Genomic DNA, 17,347 nt, shown 5'->3' with positions numbered 1-17,347 from the left:
ATAGTCCTAGGTTCTTACAACATTAAGCCAAGTCAATGCTGGAGGTCTGCAGAGTATTTTTTTTTTTTTAAAACTACAGACATGTTTTTTGCATGTAAGATATATGCTTTGACGCGCACATGTATTTGCTGATTCAGATTTTCTTTGGCATTGATGTTTAACCCCTGATGATCATCTGTACTGAATGAAAAATATAGAAAATTAGAGTAGTTTTCAGACTGCATACTTTTACTCTTACTTGAGTAATATTTAGTTTGAAGTAACAGTACTCTTGTGGTTGTGGTTAGTCTTCCCCTTGTCATGTAGTGTAAGACAATACATGACAGAGTTTTATGTTGACAATATTAAATAATATGAACATGTGTTACTTGTCCTTACAATTAGATCAGTCGTCCAGACAGTTACTCTTACTTACTCTTGCTTAGAAATTTACTTGAGTATTAAACATTACTTTTGAGTAAAATTTTGGCTATTCCACCAATGTTCCACTGACTTCTACTGTTTCTGGTGTGACTTAACATGTATTTTCACCTTTAATAGGACTATATTATTAGTATTGTATTATAGGATTATATAATATAATATTATATTGCAGTATTATAATAAAACTTGCAGAAAAAATAATTACTGGTAAAAGACACAAGTCAGGTTGACGTCAGTTCTAAGAATACACTTGAGACGTTTGTTTTGACAAAAGCTTAATGCATGAAACTGGAGTATTTAACTGTCCTATCTCTGCCAGATAGCTGCCAAAAACGAATGAATTTTGGCTATAGAATGGGAAAACCCTAGGCTGAGATCCCGAGAAAATGCCCGATTTGGCTAAATCTTCTCATTTGCTAGAGCTGTGTTATCAAATTGTGTCCTTGTTCTGACAAGGAGATTTTTAGCTCATGTCAAGTATGTGCCTGTTGAACAGATCTTTCCACGACTACTCACTTCCCCTCCTTTTATTTGACTAGACTCTGGTTTGGCCCAAAGTTACCTGCTAGAAAACTGCAATATCCTATGTACTGAAGGGCAGGTTTGTGCAAGAATACTCAACTGGAAATGCCCAACAATAACGTTTGTCAACCAATTCATCTCATCTGCCTTTTGTGGACTGCTTTAATAATTTGTAAATTTTAAATTTATATATTTATTTTTATTAAAATAGCAAACACAGAGACTGGCTCACAGTGCTGTACAATGAATTACTATCTGCATATGTAATTATTTAGATAATAAGATGTCTTCTGCAAACAAGAAAATAACCTGTGTTTTTATGTAAAAAAAAAATAAAATAAAATAACTCTAGTTTAGATCTCTACAAACATGTTTTGAAATGTGCTGTACAGTTCTTTTCAACTTTCTCTGGAAGGTTAATGCTCCTGGATTTGTGTAGAATGTTTTCTGACACAAATCTATACACAGGCACAGAAGTACAATTGGATTTTTTTTGTCCAAAACCAGCTCTAGTAACCATACAGTGCCAAGAGCCCCTCTGTCCACCATTCACTACATAGAACATAACCACTTCACTGGAGAGGTGATTATGTGACTGAACTATGGACAATGGGACTTTTCTGGTAGGTACTGTCACCTGTCTATCTCCATGGTGATATTGTTGCTTTGCCTAGAATGTTTCACTGTATTGTATTAAAAATATCAATCTCCATGGAGATGAGCAGGTGACACCAACAGGTGTTGCATGATCTGGGGAGAGGTGATCCCGCTTGCAGGAAGAATGCTTTTTCCCAAGGGTAAAAATTACCTGAACTTTAATAAATACAATATAGAAGTTTAATGTCTTACTGTGGAAAATTCCAGCCAAAGCAATAAAGACGGTTAAGTAGTTCACCTCCCACCAGAAAAGTTACACAGTGCACCTTTAACCATTATTGAGCCAGTGCCTTGATCTGTACAGGTCTGCTCTTGTTCCCTGACCTCTGCTCCTGCAATATTTCACCTGTAGTTCTCAGGTAAAGCTGGCGGGGATGAAAGGAGCTGGTGACAAACTGGCCTGAAAGTCAAACAGAGAGGACCCAGAGTGGCATTATGACAAAAGGCTCTGCAGTGTGGGCCTTTGATGCTGAGTGGAGCTATAGAAAAATGTCTCATTTTCAGGCACTAGTCACTGACATGGAGTGCACTGAAAAACTGAGCTGGAGGATTTTAACCAGTGTAATCTGCATAGGTACATACTAGTTATGTTTATATAAAGTGCAACCTGCCTTAACAAGAAACATACCTAACATGTCTAACTGTCTAAACATCAACACTCATTGCACTTCAGTGTGTTTCAACTAGAGTAAATTAACCCTTCACACTGAGAGTAACAGCATACTCATACTGGTGTAATGGACACACCAACCTGCGGCTATTTGATTTTCAATAGCTACAAAAAAAATTCCAAATATGTAGATAGATTAGCTTGATTGCAATTCATCATAAAAAGCACATAAAACACATTCAAAAACACATCACAAAGTAAGACAACAACTAGCACATCTCTTTATAAATGTATGAATTCACACTGCAATTAAACATGGCACACCGAATACCAGACATCATAAGCTCAGTAATTCTGCTTGTCAAAGAAATAACTGTTGCCTTATTTTTATGTAATTATAGTTAAGATAAACAGTCATTTTAAATCTCATATTACGTTTAACACCTCCACCGCACACCAATAACCAGATGGAGGGGCTGGCTATACACACTTCAGTGCTTTTGCTGTGAATACTTCATCTATTCTAGACTAAAGCTGCACAATTTGGGTAAAGTCTCTTGCCTGGCAAATCCAGAATGATATCTCTGTATTTTTTATCCAGGGGGATGTCAGTCTAGTCCCCATGCTCTCTGTAGCGTCTTAAGCCCAGCCAAGCGTGATTGTGCAATCAGTTTATTTCAGTGAAGCATGTGAAGTGAAGGAGCTCACTGGTCACCTATCATTTACAAATAAAATGTCAAATGAGAAATGTTTACTGGTTCGCTCATTGATTCTGCAGAAATCTTCAATGTTTTTCAGCTTCATGTGATCTTTATTTTTTTCCGATATGGACAGGCCATGTGTCTCCTCGATTGGCTAATCCACCACTGACAACCGTTTGAAAACAGAGAGATTCAACGTTGACCAGTCTCACAGCTCTATAAAGATATTGAATTGAAAGGTATCATGCAACATGATTTCCATACATACATTAGTGTTGACACTTAATAATGTTTTGTTAGGCCACTGTACATAAAAAATGCCATGTGATTTGAAACTCTCTTTAGTTCTTATTTTCATTTTTTGATGCCCGTCTATATGACCTTATACCAATACTATTAGTGAAAGCTAATGTGACCGGGCAAAACCGACAGCCTCCAAAAGTACTCAGAGAATGCATTAAACTTGTGGTCGTCTGATCTTCAGTTCCTGAAAAACTCCACATTTTTTCTTCTCTCCAGACCAACACTCCGGCTGGATCTCCAAGCAGAGGGAAAGGTTTAGTGTTCATAATTTGGGGGATTTGAATAAAAAAATCAAAATGGGGAACGGAACGACGCATAGCTTTTCCCCTCTACTTGATTATGATGATTGGGAGAAGGCACTGGAACATTTGGTCCGAGGGGTGTATTCCATGATTTCATATGTCAAACCCAAGAAATCCGTAACGCAGATAGACGTGGTCAGAAAACATAAAATCTTCAATCACAAGCAACTAACATTAGAAACGATCAAAGCTAAAAAGAAATTTTGGTAGTCTGACAAAAAGGTGTTGTGCGAGAGGTCCAAATGTTGGACTTTTCCGATGCCTGACTGGCAGCAGAGTAGAGCAGTAGCTGTGGTGTCTGTGGTATCCCGCGGTAACCTAGTGGGATGCTGCGAGACTCTGTGAGCTCTGTTAGAACTCAGCCCATAGTAGCTCCACTTACAGTACACCAGCAGACTTCATCAATCATCTGTATCAGGAACGGCCAGTCACACAAGGTGCACCGCACTAAGAAAACATGCAAATTGGAAATCGTAACTCCAATGAACTAAGAGCAAAGGGTGGAAGCAGTGGAGGAATTTAACAAGTGGAAATCTGTTACACCACTTTAGCCTTTATCAGGGCAATGCAATAAACATGATACATATCAGGCAGGGGCGTGCATTTTAGCACCTCCGTTTTGTCATGGAATGTATTTTGATACCTTTTCTATTAGAATGGACATCTTCAGCAGTAGTAACTGAACTACAGTTGCTCATGTTAGGGTATGTTTAGGTACACTTTATTGTACCTGTAGGAAAATGCTTCGTCTCTGCATTTGAGCCATTCTTCATTGCCACAAGGGCAGTCTGTAGCAGTGCTATGCACAGTTGCCCATCTCTGGATGCTGTGCTAGGCGTGCTCAGGGGTGTCTTAGCTGGAGAATTTATCTTTAGTGAATATTTTAGGTATAGGGAGGAAAATGGAGTACCCAAGCTTTCTGCCAGTCATTTGTTACCTTGCAACATCATATCTCTGCTCTTGCTACTTTTTCCTACCTACAAAAAAACATGTAATAATGCAATGTTCATTTACTTCAACATGCTTTCAATGCCAGTGATAAACAAACAAAAACATTTCAGTGGTCCTGATGTTAGGACTGATGATTGTATGGGTGTTTTGCCACATTGCTAAAAACAAGCAAGGAAAGAATTACTTTGAGCAGTGGGAGAAAGTGGAAACCCTAAAGAAAGTCATCAACCACAATGTACTGAACAAAGCTGTCATCGTGGCAATATTTAACATCAACAGTTCAGTCAGACTTGACCTGGATCATGTCTTGTCATTATTGACTCATGCAATCATATCTATTTGTTCCAGTCCAAAATGGACACCAAACCAAAGGACCAGACTTGACTTTAAGGTCATGTACATATTTATCCATGACCCATTCACTCCTCCCCCATATACTAAAGGTACCTGTGAAAAACAGAACTACATTTCTAACAGCTATGGTCCAATGTTATTCCACACCTACCGTATGCATTTCAAGCATCCTAATTATTAAAGTTATTAAAGCTAACAACAGCTAGAATATTTTGACACCAAAATCTGCTTATACAAAATATCTGTACAGGGGCAAGACCAATTTTGCTCAGGTACATGTGAACAGTTGGGTACAGGCCCTTTAATCACTATACAAGATTCAGTCATGGCCAAAAGCATTCACTTGGGTACCACAATTGCAAGAGATGAAAACTAGCTCAATATATCTTGTGGAAAGACATCTGTGTTAAAACTGCCAACTTCAAAAATTACTGTAAATTCCAACCACTATACAGAATGCATGTATGCCATAGAACTTCTTTATGCTAGCTGACCAATACTTCCAATTACTTCAAAGCAAGAGGCCCAGCATTGAGAAAAAACCCATTGCAAAAGAAAGCTTAACATATAGAACAAAGAGAAATGAGATGAGACATTGTTAGCTGAACCAGTACTTTAAATGCACACGCAAACCACAGTTAAAATGCAACACAAAGCCTATTCTAATTGTAAGGAAATACATAAAAGTCATTGTAAAACAAATGGGATTCTAAAGAGGTCTGTGGAATGCCAAGTTTCTCAAACAAAAGCATTGTCAATGTAAATGTTTGCCTGCTTGAAGATGTTTTGTGCTTGTACGCATGAACCATGGACACAACCAATTTAGCCCAATCGACAACAGATGTGTCCGACCATGTTAGCTCACCAAGCCCTCTCTGAAATAGCATCATTAGTCGTCTCTTTGTTTGTGATATCATTTTTCAGCAGTATGTTTTTCTCATTAGAGCTTCTTCTCGGTAGCTTGCCCATAACTTTGGCAACATCGGCTAAAGCTGGTATGCTGTTAACCAAGTGCTTCATTACTGACAATCCATATACAAAAACCAGAGCACTGCAGAGTCGTTCAAAGTTGAATGAGTATTGAAGATGTGCAAGTACAAGTAGTAGTCTGTAAGTAGAATGCGTGAGTAATTTTAGCTGTCAATATTCAGGGGTGCAATTGTGTAAATACTTAGAACAAGGAAGTGATATAATATTAAAATAAGGACTCATATTATGCTATTTTCTGATCTATAATGTTATAATCAAAATATCAAAAACATACCTGGAGTTTTCTTTTGTTTCATTCACACAATTTAACACACAAACCCCACATATTTATTTTTAGGAGTAGTTTATCCCAAATGGAAAACACTCTCCACCCTGTGATGTCATGTGGTAACACAGGAAGTGTTCCACTGTATTTTTAAACTCCATATATTTTCACTTGCATAATTTGGATGATTTCAGCCCTGGAATTGTCATTATCTACTTAACTAAAGGTAAAAGATAACTTGAAAACAACCACTACTTGATATCACAAGGTAGAACAGAGCATTTTGAGCTTTGGAGAATAAACAATAAAGGTGTGAATGAAACAAAACAAAACTGTGGGTATGTTTTTGATGAGATAACAGAATTATAACATGGCTTCAAGAAGACGTATTGTGCTTGTGTCTGCTAGATAGCTATAATCTATGACTCCCGTGGATCATTGTGAACATTCTAAATCACAATATTCATCTAAAACAACTTAATAAAAGACACACATCTTCTGACTTTCATGTTAGACAATGGGAGCTGATGCTGTTCCTTATTAATATAACAACACAATGTTTTTCTGTAATAGGACCTAAATTATAATCTGATTCCTGTGACAATATGCTATTTTGGAGAATTGTGATTCAGTACTTTTTTGTTTTGCAGCACTATTCTCTAACACTCAGATACTTTTCTCCACCCTCTATTCCTGTTGGTCAGCTTCCATTATACCTGTGAGTGACAGGTGGATTTAACCCATCACAGTGAAGTGTGCTTTCAGATATTTCTTAAAGAATTCTAAGGAATATTAACTGCTTAAATTGTGATAAAATCAAAATTGTGATCTTGGCTCTCGAAAATGTTTCATTTTACCTTTTCTGAATAGGTTAAAATATGCAGATTTTTATCAAATGGTATACAAATTTTGAATGGTGTCAAAGTTTGTATCAAGTCTTTTACTGAAATTGTGATTTAAATGCTAGTATCGTGACAACAATAATCAGACTCAAATATGTAGTAAAAATCCAGCAAAAAAGTTCTCACGAAAAAACCATTACCAAAACTCTTATTTGCAATATTCTGGAAGAAAAGGAAAAGGATGGGGAGGGATCTGGCCTATTTAAGTGCTGTCAAGTGGTTACTCAACAAACATTGAAAGAAACTGCGTGTTCCTGCGTTGACTGGAGACCGTGTGATGTGTGGAGCTTGGGTTTGGCTACAGAGCGGCCATATTTCATGTAGCTCAGAGGGCGGGCGCTGGTACCACATTTTAAAGATTTGTAATAAACCAAAGACAATAGGATGGCTCAAAACGCAGATTATAACTGTCATTTTAGTTTTATTGTGACTATTATTACTGGCAGGTCTTTCTCTTTGTGAGCACACACATCATGTTACCGTAAAAATATTCAAACCACATCTTGTTTTAAATCTTTCATGGTGTAAACTTTGGGTTGTTTGTTACAGAGTGTATTGTAAGCACTAGTATGTTTATGAGTTTGGTTGTTATGGTCCAATTGAATTTTTTACATATTTCTTCAATGTAGCAGTATAAAAAAGTGACTCAGTATCTCCAAAGAGTCAGCTATCCTGATTCATTTTTATGTAACTGGGAGTTTTGCACATTTTATATTTACTATACTTCAACCTTACTTTTCAGCTTTTCCTAAAATGATCTACCAGATGCCCTACCTGACACAACCTGTATGCAGACTTAGGGTTGGGACCTGGCTCTTACCCCAAGATTTTAAGATCACTCCTGAATTATCTGTTTTGATGTAAGAGGTTCTGTGATGCGATAATTTCAGATGGAGGGCACAGGCTTGAATTAACTCTACTGGAGATCCACTGTTTTTGGAAGAAATATCCAAACTTATGATCCACAAATGTTGAACCCTATCATTATTTGTTTGGGATTGGCTCTACAAATTTGCCATATTAATCTGTCTTAAAGTCCTTTCAACTGACAACTATCATGTCTTTGAGGTTGAATAACAGCACCACATTTGTTTATTTGTGCTGACAGAGAAGATGTTGAACTTAAAGCTAGGGATATTACCAATAAACCAGGTCAACAAGTCTGCAATCGAACTATTACACAGCAAACTCTACCATAGAAGCTGTGATTGCACGTGAATGGACCTATTCTGTAAACTGTCAGAGTGGAATTCAAATTTACAAAGCCAAGTAGGTAACTTGCCATGCCCCATGAGTCATATGATTGCATAGTTGGACTAATATTTATTAGTGGGGAATCAGATAATAAAATACCATGTCTAGAAGTTGGTGATACTTATTGGTAATAACATTTAGCAGAATTCCTCGACAAGTTTCATAAAAATCAAGTCTACTATGGTCTTTTTGCAATGCACAAAAATGTGACTCACGACACAAGCTGCTAGGACCCAGACTGACCTACTCGCAGCTCCTGCCCAAACACCGTCCTCTCTCCCAGGGCCGAGCAGTTCCAGCGGCCATAGCGAAACTGGTACTGGCACTCGTTGATCCCCATCTGAGCACCCTCGCCCACCACGATGATGGCGTCCGGCCGACTCTGGCAGATGGCCCGCTGTCGAGGGGCCAATCCGGGGATCTTATTACAGATGATGTTGGCACCCAGAGCGACCACGGACGACAGGGCTCTGCAATGCACACAAGATCATGAGTGGAGACATAGCAAGACAAGTATAAAACCATTAGGGTTAGGGTTGGGTTATGTTAAAGGGGCACTACTTTTCTGAGGTAGGATCCACCAACTGCTTGTCTCCATGTAGATTTGATTGCTTTGCCTGGAAAGTTCTACTGTATGGCATTAAGCGTATCTTGCATTACTCAATCACAAGTGTTTTAATATGTAGGTAATTTGAAAAATATGCATTCTTCATTCATTATTGTAAAGCGTTCAAGCAAAGCAATAACATCTCATTGAAGGTAAGACCAGCAGGTGGTGGACCCTCCACCAGAAAAGTCGCACCTTTAAGTGACTAACTAGTAGTGCTAACCTTTAAAGATACGGTTAGCACTACTAAGTAGGACTATAGAACTGTAGAACAAAAACTACAGTTTTATTGTATGTGACATACTGCAGTAATAAACTATTTATAATCTATGTATTTATTATGTTTTTTCAAGTTTTATTACAGTACTATTTAAAGTTAGGTAAGATAGTTAAGGTAATGAGAAGCGAGATACATTTACCACACTCTGATAGTAGGAGGCTAGGACCAATGCCAATAACAGCAAAAAATACTGTTGTTGTTACTATAATATTATCTGTAGTTGGAGTAGTCAAAGTATGTTTTTTATTTTGCAGTTATAAGTAAGAACTGTGACTTTTTCAATGCCCAGACAATGTGCGTGCCATTAAAGAACATTTCATATATACATTTCTAGCCAAACTGTATTTACAATTATTAATTCAAGCCTTGGTGCCATATGTCCCGACTTCATAGTGTTCTCTAAAAGTGTTTCTCATTTAGAGACTGTCAAATTGTCTGTGATGATGAATGAGCATTTTGTAGCATTCTGAAACTCATATTTTTTTTACACAACTATTGGATTAGCAGCCCATCAAACCTTGAAAATTGAATCCAACATAAAACATTTTAAAAAGCACAGGAAAAGTTGTTAAAACAGAAAGCGCTTATTCGACTTCTGACACGCCGTTCCGCATGGGTTTGGATGGTGGTACTTTGAGTAATGACTTGGTTTCGCGTTAATTGTTAGGTAACGCAGTGGTGTGAGGACATGCCAAGAAGTACATCCACTTGCTCTGTATCGTATGATGTCAACCCACAACTCTGACTTCGAAACCAAATGTCATGCAAAATACTATTAGTTATGACCTGCTCAAAACATATTTCACGTCTAAAAGCGCGGAGGATGAATTTCACCAATGGGCTTTCGTTCAGATCGCTGTGAGTGTGGAAACTATGCACAGCGAAGCTTTCAACACAGGTTTGTGGATTGTTATTGTGCATTGAGTAAAATGACACCCCGACCTCATCACGTCTGCTCAGTCAATGTGATAATATCAAAACACATGTCGGGCGGTGGGGCTTGTGACCACGGGCAAAGCCAAAACAGATTACAGCAAAGCACCACGGTGTTTATAGCTGCGCAGACTCTGTAGACACATACTTTTCAAACATGTCAGACGCGAGGAGCCATAAATGAGTTCGGACAAATAACAGCATCTTTTGAAGTGTGACGTATGAGAGGCCTTCACCACAATCAGGGCTATAGCCAATGAAGACTGGAGCACTGAAAAGCAACCACTGAACTGAAGAGAAAGTAAATGATACAGGTCTAAAATATTTAAGCTTGATAATGAGATGTAACAATGTTTCACCAAGGGTTTAGATGGGAAGGGCATCTGGGGTAAGGACTGGGGAAACCCTCGATCACAAAAGGAAGACAGCTCACATTAAAGGTGCATTTTCTGACTTTTCTAGTAGAGGGTTCACCACTTGCTTGACTCTATGTTGTTTTTTCCTGAAATGTTCAGCAGTATGGCATTTAATTTAACTATCTCCATGGAGACAAGCAGGCAGGCCATGTTACAGGTCAGACTTGCAGAGAAGTGGACCCCCTCACAATAATAATTATGTTTTTTTGTGGTAGTGGTTAACACCTGTAATTGAATAAATACAAGATATATTTCTTTAATGCCATACTGTGGAACATCCCAAGCAAAACATCACCATGGAGACAAGCAGTTGAGAGCCTCCACTAGAAAAGTTACACAGTGCACCTTTAAGATTCCAAACCTCATTGATTTTACATACTTTTCTATATGCATCACTTGATGAATAAGTACAAATAAAAGGGCATCCTTGTTCTAGTGAATGCATAAAATAGTGTAAAATCGACTCCTTTTATTCCTTTTTAACCATTGTCTACAGTGAATCAGCTACACATCATCATCTGCATATCTTATTCCTTCTCATTGTTGTCATTGTTCACCACATGTTTATTTAGGCTTCTAGTATTGCATTGGGCATTAACCTTTATTCAGTCTTCTCGGGCTTGAAATGCGATGTTCTAATTCCTGTACTAAGTGCCATACTCTAGGCGAAATACTGCTTCTATTTATGTTGTCCTTGTGCTGTTTTTATGAGGTGGTGAGCTGAAGATTAATTTCTTCCTTGGTAGACAAAATCAATATTCTATTCTAGTCTTTAAAACTGCTCCTACTTGCAAGATAGAGAGCGCATATTTCATCAGTTCATTTCCTAAATGCAATCTAATTCATGTATTCAAACTTAAAATAGTGCAGTGTAGTGGTTCAAAAATGGACCATGAGTTAAGGTTCAGACTGGGTGACTCGTGTTTTCACCTGCACAAGATTCACCTTCGGGTCTACACTGCCAGGTCCACCTATTCTTACTGCTCACTGCCACATGCACAAGCCACTGCCCTGCCATGCCCATTACAACATCAGCGCCTAGCCAACTTGTTTTAAAAAAGACATACAGTATTATTCTTTTACATTTTTTTCATTGCAAACCGCAGTGTTGATCTAAATCACCTATAACAGAAATGGTACAATTGACTTTGTGTCAAAACTGCAGTACTGACAGGCCCCACCTTATAGTGAAATTAGCAAGCAGCAGATTGCCATTTCCATGTTTTTACTTTTGAAAAGTTGCTATGTTAAATTTTAGAACCCTGCATGGATCACTCAGAGTCTTGATTTTTTGAAAATAATTGCAACTAAGTAAATGGATGTGGGCAGAGGTGGGGGCTAATGAAAAACAGGCATTTTCTGAACTCTCAAGCCTCAAATGCCAGACAATACAGGACAACAGGAGTACTCAAACATGCATGAATCAATCAAAACACAATACTGAGTAAAATAATGATTGGGAACACCATTATAACATGGCAATTATTCTCATAAAAGTTTATTTTGCATAATATGTCTCCTTTAAACTATTCAGCTCACACAGCACTCCTCCTCCACAGCATCACCTTTGTGCAGGATCTCACTTCTTTGGACCTTTTCATTTTAAACACCACCAACAGTCTAAGCCCCAGGAGAAGAGTCACATCTTGTATCTGCTCTGCACTTCTACTGCATCACTCATCATTATCTCCTGTACAAATACATGTGTCCCTCTTTGAGTCTGTCCAGTTTGATTTATGCTCCAATCAAAATGCTTCTAACACAGCTCTGTGAAACATTCAGCATGGCAAGAGTCAGGTGCATTTAGGGCCCTCGGTAAACAGCAGCACTCTGGGATCCTGTCTGCTGTGTGCACTTAAACAGGCGTGAACTCCTCTGACCCCTGTGACCCCATTGAGCACCGTCGTCCCCGGCAACAATGGAACATCTCTGTCCAAATTGAAAAGGACTCGGGGGTGTTTGGACATAATGGGGAAGTTCACACAGTAGAGGTTACTTGGTGTAGTAATTATCTTCTGGTAGCTTTAAAGGTGTACTATGTAACTTTTCTGGTGGAGACTGACCTGCTATGGAGAAGATGCTGCTTTGCCTGGAATATTCCACAGTAAAAACGCCTGTATTTCAAAATATTTTTGAATACTTGTAATTGAATACGGCAAGATAGATGACTTTAATGCCATACTGTGGAACTTGACATAGCAATAACATCTCCAGGGAAACAAGGCTCCCTTACCAGAAAGGTTATGTAGTGTGCTTTTAACTACAATTTTAATTTTTATTTAGAATAGCATTGTACTTTACACAACAAAATACAGTAATCTTTTAAATGTTTACATCCCCCTTGTGCTCAGATGTTTGCTCAGCACGTGGATATCAGGACACTTAGTGAAACCCAGACAACAAATGACCTGGGTGAAAGTATGAAGCTGCTGCAGCTGAAAACAATATCTGCAGCATGTGGCTGGGTGGGACCCTTCAAATACATTATCTAAGTGGATTGCATTCTTTACCATTTATTACTTACAGCTTTATTCAGTAAGGCCTGATGATAAATACATAAAAAAAAATATTGCTTTGATGGGGTCAAAATTTGTGTGGCCTAAATAGTAACATCTCTGAAACCAAGAGAGTCAGTAGCCACCTACTTAATCATCCCCCAAACACTTTGAAGCCAACTGACACACTATTAAACTACCAGGCATGCATCCTCTGCCCAGGAATGCACTCAGGAGGAAAAAATACCAAAGACACAAGTTTTTGCTGTCACGTGACTAAAAGCTCTTCTTTTTCTGAGGTTTTACAAAATTAAGTGTTACATAGTTTCCTTCTGAGCTGTTTATTTGCCAAGATCATCAGCTGGAGAAAGTACCCTCTTTTGGTATGAGTTAACCGTAAATGCTCTTTGTACTAATTGCGGTGGCCAGTTCTGAACAGAAGAGTAATCCAAACAAACACCAGTGTGGCCATCACTAAAGATAGCCGCGCAGCCTTCTTTCAGCTGCAGACCAAAGCCACATCTATTTGAGCGTCAGCTTTGGGGTCTCCTCTCCGCGCGGCGCACGGCTCACTCATTCTTTGGGAAGCATTTAAGAAAGCAAGTCGTTATTATTTCATTCTAAAGCCACAGCGAATTGCCTTGTCGATCAAGTGCACACAGACTGGCACAGTATTAACAAAGTCCGGGGTTGAGTGCTAACCATGCGCGAGGTAATGCGTAAAGAGCACATCGGGTGCGCTCTCACTGGTCAGCCGACTCCACAAGAAAACACTGACTCTGCATCCGATTGTCTTGAACATCTCTGCCACTCTGTGGCCAAACTGAGCCCCAGAAACTATAGGCTACCCAATGATTCATTTATTGGCTGCGTTCTAATCTAATCTAATCAACTGAAAACGTGACGTCTGTGGTCTATGAGGACAATATAACATTATTTTCCTAGCGTGCTGAATAACTTCGAGTTGATATAATTTAAGAACATGCCACATAGCACAGTGTTGTGCATCTGTGCCCACATGGCACACTGGCCACAGAAGTGATTACCCAAATAAACTATATTTATTGAGGTGAATGAAGTCCTCCCCGTATGTTCTTAACTCAAGACAAGTGCGCGTGTGAAGTTAATGAGTGCAGTTAATTGGCTGGACTTACAGGTAGCTGCCGCTCGTCAGAATGAGGAAGATCTGCGGGTAGTAGACTGACAGCAGCACACTGCGCGACGAGAAGATGATCATGATGACATGGAGCAAACGGCCGCGTGCGGCTCGAGTCAGATAAAACGTAGGTTCTGTTAATCCTCTTCTTTAAGTTCCGTTTGAGCTCAATCACGAAGAGACGTGGTGCGCGTGCTGCTAGTCTGTGCAGGCTCTACGCAGCTCCGAGCTCCCGGTGCCGTGCGCGCGCGGACATCGGCTGTGTCATGTCTGAGCTCACGAGCCGGACTGAGGCTGAGGATGATGATGCTTTTAGGGCTCGTGCATGGCAGAGAAGTGCCTCTTGTTGCTCTCATGAGAGACGCGGCTGCCATTGGGCAGAGACGCGCTACAATCCGCCCACTTGGATCCAATGGGACAATAGAGTGACACTGATCCGATCCGCGTTAGACAAGAACGAGGTTTCATTCATACTCATTCAGCAACTCATCCGCAAACCCCCTCCAGCCGCCAGAGCCCGGAAACAGAGACTGCCCTCCACAAGCCTGTGCGTGCGCAAAGCTTCCACCTTCTCCAAAATCACTGCTGCCATCAAGCTGGTCTAGGACTGCACAGATCTAGCTTTTAGAGGGGACAAGATGGTCATCACTTAGCCAAGTATGTCTAATGTAAAGTTAAAGTCTAAACCCGTGCGCTAGGAGGATACATTGGACGATATTGTGTTCTTTAAGCGCATTCACAACCTTTAGCCTACCTCATTATATACTATCCTGGGTTTGATTTTCTTTCCCCATACACAATTCTACTCTGTGATGTGATTAAAAATGCCAACAGTTTTATCGCGTGTGCTCCGTGACTGTCAGTAGCACCTGCTGCTGGAGCTGCGCGGCTAAATAAATGAATGCGCATCCTGCGCAGGTGGAGGAGAGACCTACAGCAGGATGAATACGTAGCAGTGAAGAAAAAAATAACTTAGCATTGTTAAAGGTCTGACAGGGTGCATGAAGAGCGGATGATTATGCATTCTCATCAAAAGAACTGGAGAATCATTTTCAGCATTATATGTTTTGAATATTGAAGGCCTACACAAATTGCATATTCTAAGCGATAGCGTATAGCCTGCAAAATCGAAAGGTCTAAATAAAAAGTGCTTTAAAATGCACCTAATCTCATAGCCTGTCCCTATTGCAGGTGTAAGCAGGACGTTCCCATCCATTCCCTGCCTGCCTTGCCTCAGGCCTAATTCCACAAGCACATAGTTACTTGTGAACCATGCCTTACAAGCCGTTTCATTTCAACTCCCTAAACATTCGAACATTAAATCTCACACGCTTTTGGTTGACGTGAGACAGAAATGGTTTCATATTTTAAAACGTCTGAGAGAATTGGCTGTAGCTGAAGTGCAGTAGGATTAGATACACGTCCTTCTGTTTATGCATCAAGGTGAGCTATTGCAAAACAGGTAAAAAGTCCGTGTGGGCAAAGGAATGTGGAAATACAGCTCACTGTGCCGCTATTAATGAAGGAATGCGGTGCCGCGCTGCTTTTGGAGCAGATACAGTGGCTCGAATTATCTTTTGCCGCTAAAACAATCTTTTATTCTAAGTAGGCCTATCTGTCTCTAGTGGTGTGCCTCTAATATTGTGATGCACGGCCTTTAAAGCTATGATACAGTTCTAATCACCCCCTACATACAACCTATGCAAGTACATGTTTTAGATCCGTGTGTGTGTGTGTGTGTGTGTGTGTGTGTGTGTGTGTGTGTGTGTGTGTGGGTGTGTGTGTGTGTGCGTGTGTGTGCGTGTGTGTATGTGTGTGTAAGTGAGGTCACGAAGGGCGACACACAAATATGCCAGTTGTTCCTGTCGTGCCTCTAAAACTGTGCGTAAATGTCGTGCACTTGGAATCACAGGTAACAGCAATCACTCACCCGAGTTTCAAATACAAGATGCCAAAACACAGGAACACGTAGAGACTCCGCTTTCGGAGGGGTTTGTGCATGATCGATAGTCCTTAGGCCATGCACTGTAAATATGGGTTGCGCACAGCAGCGTTCACATTGGAGACTTCCCTAACCCTTCCAAATGCTCGTACGGCGTCTGTTTCTCAACACGTCAAGCTGAATCCTCTGGTCAGTGTCCGCCCGTGCCAAATCCATGATACAGAGCACAGGTGCGATGCTTAAAGTGGTTTTGGTCTAAAAAGTCGCTCTGGAAAAGTGCTTTGTTTTGGACCCCGATAATTCACCACGAAATCTCCTGATCTTGTCTTCTTGCTTGCAGGTGGAATGCTCCGGTAGTCTTCATGACTCTTTACCAGTGCGTCTCAACTGCCCTTGTTTTGAAGCCATCTCGGCGCAGTGCCCGCAGGTGAATGCGCAGCCAGGTAATGTGCGTTCAGGTAACACAGTTCTACCTGCCTCCTCCTCCTGAGCAGGGAAATAAGAGCCAATAGGGAGGGCCTCTCTCTCCGGGCCACACGTGCTGCAGTGGAACAGAAAACTGCAGACAAACGACCTGAAATGTCTTTTATAGGGCTTTAGAGCAGGCTAGGCTGGGCCTGTGACAATAGGCTTTGCCTCACACTGAGGACTCTCACCACAACAGTGAGTCTGTCTGCAGAGACAGCCGTGGCTCTGCCGCTGCATGGGGACAATTACCACAGCGTGACTAATGATGACTGATATAATCTACTGGCGTCATGAGAAACATATCACTAAGCTTCAACCGCTCTTTTGATTAATTAGCCATACATTAATAACAACCCATGCCGCTGTCACTTTAGTGCTGATCTCCAGAGACATGTCCTTAGGAATCTTCTGACTCACGAGACTCCCTCTAGTGGCCACCACGGACTGCACACATTGATGAGTGATGGATCAGAGGCAGTTGGGAAACTTTTACTCTTTCTCTAGAATTGCATAAAAATATCAACGAAAACATTGTGTCAACATGGTAGTTTATGTCTGCTAAATCATATTTCTATGCGCACATGTATAGCCCATGACATTTTGGGGGCATTTTGTAAGCATCAAAACATCAAATGCAGCACCATTTGTGTGTGCTTCCAAGAAAGTGACTAGAAAACTGCCATGGTTGTTATAATAGCCATGATGTAGGGGCTAAAATGACAGACATGAGCTAGTATGTGAGTGCAGAGGCTGTTGTTGACCACGAGGAACAGACTCCACCACAAGACCTTTGTTTGAAGACATGGCTGCTCTGTG

The 17,347-nt window shown here is 40.2% G+C and overlaps 1 protein-coding gene across 2 annotated transcripts in view; it reads right to left on the bottom strand.

Moving 5' to 3' along the window:
• wnt7bb (wingless-type MMTV integration site family, member 7Bb) overlaps positions 1-16,122 on the bottom strand; it is a 29,066-nt gene extending 12,944 nt beyond the window's left edge. Inside the window, exons 1-2 of one of the 2 annotated variants that reach the window (XM_055155735.1) lie at positions 16,052-16,122; positions 8,478-8,704 (exon numbers count right to left, since the gene is read on the bottom strand). In XM_055155735.1, the coding sequence (XP_055011710.1) occupies positions 8,478-8,704; positions 16,052-16,122 (298 nt within the window). Of the gene's footprint in view, positions 1-8,477; positions 8,705-14,119; positions 14,206-16,051 lie in introns of those variants that run through there. The other variant, XM_020934914.2, reaches the window with a different exon arrangement.
• Between the last annotated feature and the right edge of the window lie 1,225 nt (positions 16,123-17,347).

This window comes from Boleophthalmus pectinirostris, unplaced genomic scaffold (genome assembly GCF_026225935.1).
Source record: "Boleophthalmus pectinirostris isolate CB_2022bp ecotype Guang Dong unplaced genomic scaffold, ASM2622593v1 HiC_scaffold_2, whole genome shotgun sequence".
In the NCBI taxonomy this organism is placed as follows: domain Eukaryota; kingdom Metazoa; phylum Chordata; class Actinopteri; order Gobiiformes; family Gobiidae; genus Boleophthalmus; species Boleophthalmus pectinirostris.
The sequence above is the reverse complement of the archived record's forward strand: the minus strand, read 5'-3'. Positions and strand labels throughout refer to the sequence as shown.